At 48.9% G+C, this 13,441-nt stretch overlaps 1 protein-coding gene across 1 annotated transcript in view; it reads right to left on the reverse strand.

The window, feature by feature from the left end:
- LOC127568686 (uncharacterized) overlaps nt 1–11,251 on the reverse strand; it is a 30,435-nt gene extending 19,184 nt beyond the window's left edge. Inside the window, exons 1-2 of the mRNA XM_052012724.1 lie at nt 11,172–11,251; nt 1,741–2,103 (exon numbers count right to left, since the gene is read on the reverse strand). Of these exons, the coding sequence (XP_051868684.1) occupies nt 1,741–2,103; nt 11,172–11,223 (415 nt within the window). The 5' untranslated portion in view covers nt 11,224–11,251. The remainder of the gene's footprint in view (nt 1–1,740; nt 2,104–11,171) is intronic.
- Between the last annotated feature and the right edge of the window lie 2,190 nt (nt 11,252–13,441).

Here is a 13,441-nt window from a genome sequence, read left to right on the forward strand (position 1 = left end):
CAGACTAAGAGCTGGGCGCTGCTCGCAGGTGCTTGACTGAAAACCCAGGAGAGGAAAACTCCAGCCGGTCATGGTTCTGATGAACCATCTCCTCCTGCACATTTAAACCATGAAATATTGATACTCCTACACTCACGTAGCAGAGACAACCAACAAATACCCAGCCCTGGCAGCAACATCAGGGGCACTAGGACCGGCAGGGAACAAAGTGATTCACAGGGGCGTTGCCATGATGGAGGGCTGGAGTTATGAGGAGAGACGGGATAGGCTGAGTGTTGCCCCTGGAGTGAAGGAGGCTGAGGGATGACATTACAGAGGTTTATGAAATCATGATGGGCAGAGATAGTGGATGGTCACAATCTTTTCCCCAGGGTAGGGGAGTCTGAAACTGGAGGGTGCAGGTTTAAGTGAGATGGGAGAGATTTGAAGGGGACCTGAGGGACATTTCTTTCACACAAAGGGTGGGAGTATATGGAATGAGTAGTCAGAGGAAGTTGTAGAAGCAGGTACAATTTAAAAACATTTCAAAGACGTTTGGACAGGTCCATGGATAGGAAGGGTTGAGAGGGACATGGGCCAAACACGGGGAAATGGGACTGGCTCAGGTTGGCACCTGGTCAGCATGTAGAGATGGGCCGAAAGGCCTGTTTCTGTGCTGTCTGTTTCCATGACCCTATAACCCTAAACAGGCTGTGGGTTGTGCATCTGTGCTCTGTCCTCCTGCAGTCTGTTCCCATCATTGTTTTCTAAAGTTGTGTCTTTTGTCATCTGCATTTGTTGGAAGTGTGTCCCTAATGCACCTCAGACAGATTGTTTGCTGTTCCTGTGCTGTGTGTTCTGTGTTCTGTGACCCGTTTTACCCACCCAGACTGGGTCAGGTCAAACTGAGAGAACAGCTGTCCACTGTCGGCAAGTAGGTAGCTTTCTCGGCTTTCACACAGTGGGCAGTTGTCAGCGACAGTTCATTAGGAAGGCAGTGGAACGTTGCAAACAGGATGGAGAATAAAAGTGGGGAATCAAAGCAGAAAATGCTGGAAACACTCAGCAGGTCAGGCAGCATCTGTAGAGAGAGACTGAGGTAACAGTTCAGATCCGAGACCCTCTGTCAGATTTGGGGAATAGACAGAAAAAGTTCACCCGAAGTTGCAGAGAGAGGCTTGGATCTGAGATGTTAAAACTCCAGTAATCCGGTACTGAGGGACCTACTGCTGTCGGACTGGCAGGTTTTCCAGAGTCTTGGAGGTTATTTTGTTAAACACACTTTTAATTAACTTTCTAAAGAAAGCTGTAAGAAAGCAACAGTCCAATTCATGCGGTCAGTGTTTAAGGGAGCACGGGAAAGCGAAGGGGAGGGTTTACAGGCAGTGCGGAAACCAGGGACCGGGACGGTGACGGGGAAGGTGACAAACATCACCTGGTGAGCCGGGTGCAGAACCAGGGTCAGCGAGAGGATTATTGGGGCCTTCCAGAATGTTCTGTCATCTGTTGATATTTATCCATTGCCGGGACGTGGATGTCACTGGCAATGCCGACATTTCTTCTCCGTCCCTAATTACCCCTGAACTCGGTGGGTGGTGAAGTATCATCCACATTAAGTTTGGCCCACACTTTATTCTCCATTCTGCAGTATAAACTTCCTACAACAGCTGATTCCGTAAAACTGAAACACGGTATCACGGTTACTCGTGAGACGTTGATACCGAGACAGGATTGGAAATAGAACCAATATACAGTACTCACTGGTCACATTCAGATTGGTTCCCTTTCCAAAGACTGTCCCCCAAATTGCACAGATGTAATCGCCAGAGTCTGCGGTCTTCACGTCGCTGATGGTCAGTGAGTAGCTGTTACTGGTGACATTCCGAGAAAGCTGAAATCGATCAGAGAAACCCCTTGACCTGTAAACACCGCCACGAACATAAAGACTAAGTACTATTCCTTCTTGATTTAGTTTATTGCGTGAGTTGTACCAGTGTACAGGGAATTTGTCCACAGTGTTTTGCACATCGTTGCTCTCCAGGACACACTGTATCAGCACCGTTTCACCTTCACGCACTTTCACATCTCCTGGCGATTGGATCAGGACTGTAGTTGCCTTCAGACCTGTGGGCAGTAAACAACTGAAGGTCAGAAGGGAGCAGGGCCCAGGGGATACAAAAGTAGCACCAAACTGGTCTGGTTCAGAGTGAGACTGACCACAGGTGGTGACCAAACGGCAGGACGTGCTGATGTGCAGAACAGTGGGTTGGAGACAGGCCTGAAGGACAAATGGGGGCTGGGGGAGGGGTCACAGAGTCATTTACACAGCACGGAAATGGGACCTTTGGCCCAACTCGTCCATGCTGACCAAGATGAGTATCTGAGCTACTCCCATTTCCCTGTGTTTGGCCCATACCCCTTTAAACCTTTCCCATCCATGTCCCTGTCCAAATGTCTTTTAAGCACTGTTACTGTACTGCTTCTACAGCTTCATCTGGCAGCTCAATCCATATACCCACAACCCTCTGAGAGAAAATGTTACCCATTGGCATTCATTTAACTTTTCCCTCTCTCACCCTAAACCGATACCCCCAAGTTTTGGACTCCCCTACCCTGGGGAAAAGACTTTTACCGTCCACCTTGTCTATGCCTCTCATAATTGTAAACAATTCTATAAGGTCGCCCCTCATTCTCCTACTTTCCAAGGAATAAAGACCGCACTCTGGGAGGGTGCTCTGAAGAACAGATGATGCCACACTGGAGCCTTATCACTGGGTCACAATCCAAAGCACTGTGGCCCCTCACTAATGGGAGGTGAGCACTGATGCGTGAACTGATCGTCTGCTCTCTATGTCAACTTGGATTTTTGAAAATTAATTTGATCATGGAGCGTGTTGTCAAAGTGGAGAAAACTAGAGACTTTGTTCTGTGTTCAGACTAAGAACTGGGCCCTGCTCACAGGTGCTTGACTGAAAACCCGGAAGAGGAGAACTCCAGCTGGTCATGGTTCTGATGAACCATCTCCTCCTGCACATTTAAACCATGAAATATTGATACTTCTACACTCATGTAGCAGAGACAACCAACAAATACCCAGCCCTGGCAGCAACGTCAGGGGCAGGGAACAAAGTGATTCACATGGATGTTGCCAGGATGGAGGGCTTGACTTATGAGGAGAGACTGGATAGTTTCCTCTTCCTCCTACTTGGGCAGTGTCTTTAGATCGAGGTGACTAGTTCCGACTCTGATTTTGAAAGTCCAAAGTTAGCTGATGAGACCAATATGGTAACCACAGACTCTTCCACAGATGGGACAGATGATACTTGATGGGGCAGGGCGGTGGGTAATTTGTGAGGTGGTGCACTCCTCCTGTCCTTGCACAGAGCCACTGCGATCTCCCTACGCATGGAGTCGAGGATTTCAATGCCATCCCAAAAGTTCCTTCTCCACTTGGAGCAGTCCTGAGCCAGAGATTCCCAGGGGTCAGTGGGGATGTTGCCTGTCTTCAAGGAGGCTTCCAGCACACCCTTGAATCTTTCTCCCTGTCCTCCTGGTAATGTCTGAATAGAATGTCTCCACCTAACCTGTCCAGTGCAGCTGGCTCAGTGTAAGCAGGGCGCTACCCTCCCTGCCCTCCAGTCCATAAAACGACTCCCTGCTCCTCTCTGCGCATTGACTGGGGAACGTTTGATAAGAGTCTTCTGAGGAGGTAACAGAGACAGCCAAGGAGGGAACTGTGGTTGATGTGTGAATGGACTTCCAAAAAGTAAGTGCTGCACAGTAAGCGTGTTACCAAGATTGAAGTCCATGCAATAGAAAGAGATGTAGCAGCAGTCCTTCCATACTGATGTGATCATCCTGGCCCCCCCTCCCATACCATGCTCTGCTCTGGACTGATGGAACCTGCAGAGAGGGGTAAACGCTGCCCAGTCCGTCACAGGCTGCTCACTTCCTTCCATCCAGTCCATCCTCACCGTGTGTTGCTTAAGGAAGGCTGACGGTATCGTCAAGCATGCCTGGCACCCTGGTCATTCCCCTTTCTCCCTTCTACCTTCTGGGAGAAGATTCAGGAGCTTGGAGGTTGGATGATCCGATTGAAGAATAACTTCTTCCCCATCTTCAACCTCTCACTGCTGCGTGTCTGAGGTTCCCACCTGCTTCAAAAGGGCAGGAAGCATACCGGGGCCCAGGAAGAGCAGGGTGAGCTGCCTCAACGACTATCGCCTGGTAGCACTCCCATCTATGGTGATGAAGTGCTTTGAGAGGTTGGTCATGGCCAGAATTAACTCCTGCCTGAGCAAGGACCTGGACCCGCTGCAATTCACCTACTGCCACAACAGCTCTACAGCAGATGCAGTCTCACTGTTGTTACCTGTACTACATCAATGCACTCTGTACTACACTGTGTAATGAATTGACTTGTACGATCGGTTTGCAAGACAAGTTTTTCACTGTACCTCAATACAAGTGACAATAATAAGCCAATACCAATACCACTGGCTCTCCACTGGGATTTGGAGCATGTAGACAACAGCAAAACGTATGTCAGGCTGCTATTTATCGATTACAGCTCAGCGTTCAACCCCATTATCCCTTCAGCACTAATCAACAAGCTTCAAAACTTGGGCCTCTGTACCTCCCCCTGCAACTGTATCCTCAACTTCCTTATCGGGAGACTACAGTCAGTGTGGATCGGCAGTGACATCTCCTCCTCGCTGACAACCTCAAGGACGTGTGCTTATCCACTGCTCTACTTTCTCTACACTCATGACTGAGTGGCTACGCTCAGCTCAAGCGCCATCTATAAATTTGTCGAACCGCCAATGTTGTTGGTAGAATCTCACATGGGATGAGGAGGCGTACAGGAGTGAGATATGTCGGCTGGTTGAGCGGTGTCGCAACAACAACCTCGCACTCAACGTCAGCAAGACCAAGGAACTGACTGTGGACTTCAGGAAGGGGAAGTCGGGAGAACACACACCAGACCTCATTGAGGGGTCTGCAGTGGAAAGGGTGAGCAGCTTCAAGTTCCTGGCCGTTAACATCTCAGAGGATCTATCCTGGGCCCAAAACATTGATGCAAACATCAAGAAGGCACGCCAGTGCCTAGTAAACCTCCTCTGCACCCTTTCTAAAGCCTCAACATCATTCCTATAGTGAGGTGACCAGAACTGCACGCAATACTCTAAGTGCAGCCTAACCAGAGTTCTGTAGAGATGCATCATGACTCCGATACTCTATACCTCAATTAATGAAAGCAAGCATTCCATAAGTCTTCTTAACCACTCTGTCTACCTGTGTAGCCACTTTCAATGAGTCATGGACTTGCACCTCAAGGTCTCTCTGCTCTTCAACTCTGTTAAGGGTCTTGCCCTTGAGTGAACTGCCTCCTGACATTAGTCCCACCAAGGTGCAACACTTCACATTTCTCCGGGTTAAATTCTATTTGCCATGGTGCCTCCTGGCTCTTCTCAATCAAGAAGAGTTCATTTCTGCCTTCTTTATAATCCTACGGGCTCTGTTTGATCTGAGCTTCCGAAACTTTACATTTCCTTTTCCTTCTTGACTAAATTCACCACCTCTCCCGACATCCAAGGTTCCCTCACCCTGCCATCCTTGCCCTTCCATCTTACTGGAACATCCCTGTCCTGTACTCTGTGCAGTTGCACTTCAAACACCCTGCACATGTCAGATGTGAACATGCCCAAGAACAACTGTTCCCAATTAACTCTCCCTCGTTCCTGCCTAATGCTCTTGTGATTCACCCTGCCCCAATTTAATACTCTCCAGCAAGCTCCATACTTATCCTTATCTAAAGCTATCTGAAAACTTAGGGAGTTGTGGTCACTGTTCCCCCACTGAAAGGCCAGTCACCTCACCAGCCTCATTACCGAACACCAGGTCCAGTATGGCTCGAGTCCCTTTTGACCCTCACCAATGTCCCCTTTGACCTTCACCAATTTTTATTGATGCACCACAGAAAGTGTCCTGTCTGGATGTATTACAGCTTGGTATATCAACTGGTCTGCCCATGACCGCAAGAAACTGCGGAGAGTTGTGGACACAGCTCAGCACGTCATGGAAACCAGCCTCCCCTCCATGGACTCTGTCTATAGTCTCTTTGACCACGGGTGAGGTCCTGGAGGACTGGCGAGTGGCTAATGCTGTTCCTCTATATAAGAAAGGAATAAGGGAAAATCCAGGGAACTATAGACCGGTGAGTCTCACATCAGTTGCAGTGAAATTTCTGGAGAAAATTCTTAGACGTAGGATATTTGAGCATCTGGAATCCAATGGCTTGATTAGGGAAAGCCAGCATGGCTTTGTACGGGGCAAGTCGTGTCTTACTAACCTGGCTGAGTTTTTTGACAGGGTGACGAGAGAGATTCACGAAGGTAAAGCTGTGGATGTCATCTATATGGACTTCAGTACGGCAGTTAACAAGGTCCTACATAATCCGTTAATCAAGAAAGTTTGGATGTATGGGGTCAGTGGAGAATTGGCTCTGTGGTGGTTGAAGGGACTTATTCAGGCTGGAGTAGTGGTTTTCCGCAGGGATCTGTACTGGGACCTCTGCTGTTTGTGATGTACGTAAATGACCTGGATGAGTATGTTGATGGGTGGGTTAGTAAGTTTACAGACGATACCAAGATTGGTGGAGTTGTGAATCGTGTAGAAGACTGGCAATGGATACAGCGTGATACAGATCAGCTGCAGGTGTCGGCAGAGAAATGGCAGACTGAGATTAACCTGGATAACTGGAATGCTTGCATTTATTAATCAAGGTATTGAGTACAGGAGTCAAGAAGTTATGATGCATTTCTACAGAACTCTGGTTAGGCCGCATTTAGAGTATTGCGTGCAATTCTGGTCACCTCACTATAGGAAGGATGTTGAGGCTTTAGAGAGGGTGCAGAGGAGGTTTACTAGGATGCTGCCTGGATTAGAGGGCATGCGCTATCAGGAGAGGCTGGACAAACTTGGGCTCTTTTCTCTGGAGCAGCGGGGGCTGAGGGGTGATCTGTTGGAAGTGTGTAAAATGATGAGGGGCACAGATAGGGTGGACAAGCAATATCTATTTCCCATTATTGAACGATCCAATACCAGAGGGAATGCATTTAAGGTGAGGGGGGGTCAGTTCAGAACAGACGTGAGGGGCACGTTTTTTACTCAGAGAGCATTGGATGCCTGGAATTTGTTGTCTGATAGGGTGGTGGAGGCAAATTCATTGGGGTCTTTTAAGAAGGATCAGGATGGGCACATGAATGAGAGGAAAATAGAGGGATATGGGCATTCTGTAGGCAGGACAGAATTGCCATGTTGGCACAACATTGTGGGCCGAAGGGCCTGTTCTGTTCTGTACTGTTCTATGTTTTATATGTTCTCACTGCCTCAGTAAAACAGCCAACATAATCAAAGACCTCACCCAACCCGGACATTCTCTCTTCTCCCCCCTCCCATCGGGCAGAAGATACAAAAGCCTGAAAGCACGTACCACCAGGCTCAAGGACAGCTTCTACCCTGCTGTTATAAGACTATTGAATGGTTCCCTAGTCCAATAAGATGGACTCTTGACCTCAGAATCCACCCTGTTATGACGTTGCACCTTATTGTCTGCCTGCACTGCACCTTCTCTACAGCTGTTACACTTTCTTGGCATTCTGCTCTTGTTTTAACTTGTACGACCAAGCGGTGATGCATCCATATAGGATGTTTGTTATTGTGCATCCATTAAAATTGGTAAGGGTTGACGGGGACATGCCAAAGTCCTTTAGCCTCCTGAGGAAGTAGAGATATTGTTGAGCTTTCTTGACCATGTCGCCTGCGTGGTTGGACCAGGACAGGCTGTTGGTGGTGTTCACTCCTAAGAACTTGAAGCTCTCAACCCTCTCACCCTCAGCACCATTGATGTGGACAGGTGCATGTGCACCACTCCCCTTCTTGAAGTCAATGACCAGCCCTTTCGTTTTGCTGACATTGAGGGAAAGGTTGTTTCCATGACATCGTGTCACTAAGCTCTCTATCTCCTTCCTGTACTCTGACTCATCGTTGTTTAAGATACGGCCAACTCCAGTGGTATCATCTGCAAATATGTGGATAGAGTCAGAGCAGATTCTGGCCACACAGTCATGAGTGTATAGGGAGTAGAGTAGAGGGCTGAGGATGCAGCCTTGTGGGGCACCAGTGCTGAGAACAATCGTGCCGGAGGTATTGCTGCCTCTCCTCACTGATTGCGGTCTGTTCGTTAGAAAGTCAAGGATCCAGTTACAGAGGGAGGTGTTGAGTCCCAGGTCTCAGAGTCTGGTGATGAGTTTGCTTGGAATTATTGTATTGAAGGCAGAGTTGTAGCCAATAAACAATAGTCTAACGTAGGTGTCTTTACTGTCCAGATGCTCCGGAGATGTGTGCAGCTGTGATATTGTCCCTGATGAATAGAGCAACTCCCCACCCCCACTCCTCTTTTACCTCCCTCTCTATCTTTTCTGAAACATCGAAACCCTGGAACATTGAGCACCCATTCCTGTCCCTCTCTCAACCTAGTCTCTGGAATGGCCACAACATCATAGTTCCATGTACTGATCCCTGCTCTAAGTTCATCACCCCTACCCCTAATATCCTTAACATTAAAATAAACACAGCAACTGGCCCTGACATCTCTCAATCCCTCCACTTCCTGACCTGGTGATCTGGTTCCCATCCCCCTGCCAAACTAGTTTAAACCCTCCCGAGTAGCACCAGTGAACCTCCCGGCCAGGATATTGGTTCCCCTCCTGTTGAGGTGCACCCGTCCCTCTTGTACAGGTCACCCCTTCCCCAGAAGAGGTTCCAATGACACAAGAACCTGAAACCCTGTCCCCTGCACCAGAACCTCAGCCACACATTCAGTGGTTCTATCATCCTATTCCTGCCCTGCCTGCTATGTTGCATCAGAAATGACTACCTTCGAGGTCCTGCTCATCAGCCTCTTTCCTAACTCCCTGTACTCACTGCGCAGGACCTCTTCCCTCTTTCTACCTAAGTCATTGGTGCCAACGTGCAACATGACCACTGGCTGCTCCCCCTCCCCCTTCTTCTGCAGCCACTTAGAGATATCCTTGACCATGGCACCTGGGAGGCAACACACCATCCTGGTGTCTCTTTCACGGCCACAGAGTCTCCTGTCTGTCTCTCTGACTATCGAGTCTCCAATCACTACTGCTCTGCCGGACTTTAACCTTCCCGGCTCAGCCTCAAGAGCCGGCCGCAGTGTCACTGACCTGGCTGCTGCTGCTGTACCCTGATAGGTCAACCCCCCAGCAGTACCCGAAGGGGTAGACGTTGCTGAGGGGAATGGCCACAGGGGGATCCTGCACTGTCTGCCTACTCCTTCTACCTTGCCTGGTGGTCTCAAGATTATCTGCTGCCTGAACCTTAGGCGTGGCCGCCTCGCTAAAAGTCTTATCTGTGATGCTGTCGGCATCTCGGACGACCCTAAGTGCGTCCAACTCCAGCTCCAGTTCCTTAATGTGGTCAGTCAGGAGCTGTACCCAGGCGCACTTCCTGCAGGTGTAATCTTCAAGGACACTGGCAGTCTCCCTGATCTCCCACATCCTGCAGGAGGAGCAGGTCAGTACCCTGACTGACATCCCAGCTACTCTAACAGGGAGACCAATTCTTAGCAAAACCTCACCTGCACCTACCTGCTCAGCCTCCTCCCACCAAAGCCTCAGCACTTACACTCAAACACGGCATTCCAGCTCAAACACAGCCTCTCCCAAAACTGGCCGCTCCGTTAGAACCTGCTTCCTTTCAATTCCTGCAAAACGCCCACAATATGCTGCTGCCTTCTCCCCTCTGCTGCTCTGGCTGCTGGAACTAAAAAATTCTACTTTTTCCGTTATTGTCACGTCAGCAGTCAAGTGACTGTGGAGGATATATAGTTCCTTAGTGAAAATGAAAAGTACTGCAGATGCTGGGAATCTGGAGCTCCTGAATGTTCAGGAAATCTACCTGAATAAACACCTCTCTTGTTCAGATTAATTAAACCCCCACAAGTACTTCCCCTTAATCTTCAGATTAATGCAATTTCCCCAGTGGATGCTTTTGAGATGTAGTTATTTTATGATTCTATTATACTGGTTAATTCTCTCCAAATACGCAGCCTTACCGTGCACACTGTTACTCTGACAGACCCCATTGAGGTAATGATAGAAGAGCAAATGAAGACTTGCTGCGCTACACGTCCTCAGACTCTACAGAGTGCATGACCCATTCACCATGTAACTATATTCTTGCTCTCGTGTTCCATACACAATGTTCCACTTATAGGATTCACACAAAATGCAGGACACACAGCACAGCTCAAACCACGTCAAATTCTGGGACAGAACTTCCAACACCACCCAAGCACACTGGAACTTACCCACAGCAACACACTGGAACTTACCCACAGCAACACACTGGAAATTCCCCACAGTAACACACCAGGACTTCCCCACAGCAACACACTGGAACTTACCCACAGCAACACAACAGGACTTCCTCACAGCAACACACTGGTTCTTACCCACAGCAACACACCAGGACTTCCCCACAGCAACACACCGGGACTTACACACAGCAACACACTGGTTCTTACCAACAGCAACACACTGGGACTCACCCACAGCAACACACCGGGACTTACCCTGAGCAACACACTGGGACTTACCCACAGCAACACACTGGAAGAGGGTCACAGCAACACACTGGACTTGCCTACAGCAACACACTGGAATTTACCCACAGCAACACACCAGGACTTGACCACAGCAATACACCGTGACTTCCCCACAGCAACACACTGGTTCTTACCCACAGCAACACACCAGGACTTCCGCACAGCAACACACCGGGACTTACACACAGCAACACACTGGTTCTTACCAACAGCAACACACTGGGACTCACCCACAGCGACACACCGGAAGAGGGTCACAGCAACACACCAGGACTTCCCCACAGCAACACACTGGGACTCACCCACAGCAACACACCGGGACTTACCCTGAGCAACACACTGGGACTTACCCACAGCAACACACTGGAAGAGGGTCACAGCAACACACTGGACTTACCCACAGCAACACACTGGAATTTACCCACAGCAACACACCGGGACTTCCCCACAGCAACACACCGTGACTTCCCCACAGCAACATACTGGGACTTACCCACAGCAATGCACAGGAAGAGGGTCACAGCAGAAAGACGTTTATTGCTCATCTCAACAGAATGGGAGTCGTCTTCTCCACAGTTTGCAGAATGTGCAGGAAATAAGTTGCGCCACACTGATGTGCCCAGCTGACGGAACTTCCTTCTTGCAGCAGTCATTGAGGACACAGAAAGAGGAAGCAGAGGCAATAAGGCCTCTGACTACCCTTCCCTGTAGCTTAACACTTCACAAGGTAAGTTAGTTATTTCCCACAAACGTCGTTTTTGAGACCCAGCAGACTTAACCCAGGAGAGGAGCCAGCAGAGTTTAAAACTTGGTCTGCGGGTAGGGGAGGGAGGCAGGATCCAGCGGAGAGGCCATTTTGCGGGAGCCTGCATTTGAGATCAAAGTGCTGAGGCTTTGGCTGTGAGGCTTCAGTGAAGAGGCTGAGCAGAAGTAAGAGTCTGGGTAAGCACAGCTAAGGTTGTTCCAACATCAATCTTCATACTTGGTCATCAGGGTGGCAGTTAGGGCAGTGGTATGCTCGATTTGCAGGATGTGGGAGACCAGGGAGACTTCCAGTGTCCCTGGGGACTACACCTGTAGGAAGTGCATCCAGCTGCAGCCCCCGAGCTAATCACCTTGAGTTGTGCGCACTTAAGATCATCCAGGAAGCTGAGAGCATCAAAGACAAGAGTTTCAGTGAGGTGGTCACACCAAATGTGTAGGTTGCAGGTAGCTGGGTGACCATCAGGAACAGTGGAGGGGGTAGACAGATGATTCAGGATTCCCTTGGGGCCATTTCCCTTGAAAATAAGTATACTATTTTGGATACTGTTGGGGGTGGGTGTGGGCAATGACTATTCAGGAGAAAGCAGAGGCAGCCGGGTCTGTGGCACCAGGACTGGCGCTGAGGCTCAGCGCGGGAGGGTGAGGGCAGCAATACAAGAGGGAACGGTTGCACATGAACTGGAGGGGAACCAATATCCGAGGGGGCAGATTTGCTGGTGCTGGGAGGGAGGGTTTAACCTAGATTGGGAGGGGGTGGGATCCAAAGTAGAATGAAGCAGATGGGTGGCTGGAAGTTAAGTTAATAAGTATATCGACCACCCGCTGGGTAAAAAAGTTGCCCCTCAGGTTCTTATGAAACCTTTCACCTCTAACCTTAGAGAGCTTTGTCCTCTAGTTTTCAATTCTCCAAACCTGGGGAGAAGACCGCTCACCATACCTATGTCCCTCATGATCTTATACACCTCTATGAGATCATCCCTCAGTCTCCTACACGCCAAGGAATAAAGTCCCAGCCTGTCCAATCTCTCCCTATAACTCAGTCCCTCAAGTCCTGCCAACGTCCTGGTAAATCTTTTCTGTGCTCTTTCCAGTTTAATCACATCCTTCCTATAACAAGGTGACTAAAACTGAACACAGTACTCCAAGTGTGGCCTCACAAATATCTTGTACAATCGCAACATAACCTCCCAACTTCTATATTCAATGCCCTGACTGATGAAGGCAAGTGAGCCAAAAGCCTTCTTCACCGCCCTGTCTACCTGTGACTCCACTTTAAGGGAACTATACACCTGTACACCCAGGGCCCCTCCTTCAATGTAAAAGTCCCACCTTGATTTGTCCTTGCAAAATGTAACACTTCACACTTATCTGAATTAAACTCCATTTGCCACTCCTCAGCCCACCTACCCAACCGATCAAGTCCCACTGCAATTTTTGTTACTCCTCTTCACTGTTTACAACACCACCTATTTTCGTGTCATCCCCAAAGTTACGAACTAATCTTCATATATTCTAATCCAAATTTGACAATCACTCCCGTCATGTGAATCATGTGGTCCTCTGGTCTCTCACTGTTCCAGTAGATTCCTCCCACAGTCTCCAGGATCATCTCCCTCCACAGGAATTACCCTCATCTCTGTCCTCAGTGGTCATAATACCTATTCAGCCTCATTCTACACCAACTTCCTGGGAGCAGTAACATTGTGGTTGTTACTGGATTGGTATCCAGAGAGCTGGTCCATTGATCCAGAGACATGGGAAAGAAGATCCCCATGGGGAATTAAATTTAAGGAATTACATGAATCAGGGATTTAAATTTAAAAGCTTGTATCAGTGTGGTAACCATGTAAATACTGGATTATTGTAAGAACCCACCAGTGTCTCACCGGGGAAGATTTCCCCCTCTGCAATTCGCCTATCGCCGAAACAGGTCTACAGCGGATGCCATCTCCCTGGGCCTACACTCAGCTCTGGAGCATCTGGACAGTAAAGACACCT

The sequence above is a fragment of the Pristis pectinata genome, chromosome 3, assembly GCF_009764475.1.
Source record: "Pristis pectinata isolate sPriPec2 chromosome 3, sPriPec2.1.pri, whole genome shotgun sequence".
Classification (NCBI taxonomy): domain Eukaryota; kingdom Metazoa; phylum Chordata; class Chondrichthyes; order Rhinopristiformes; family Pristidae; genus Pristis; species Pristis pectinata.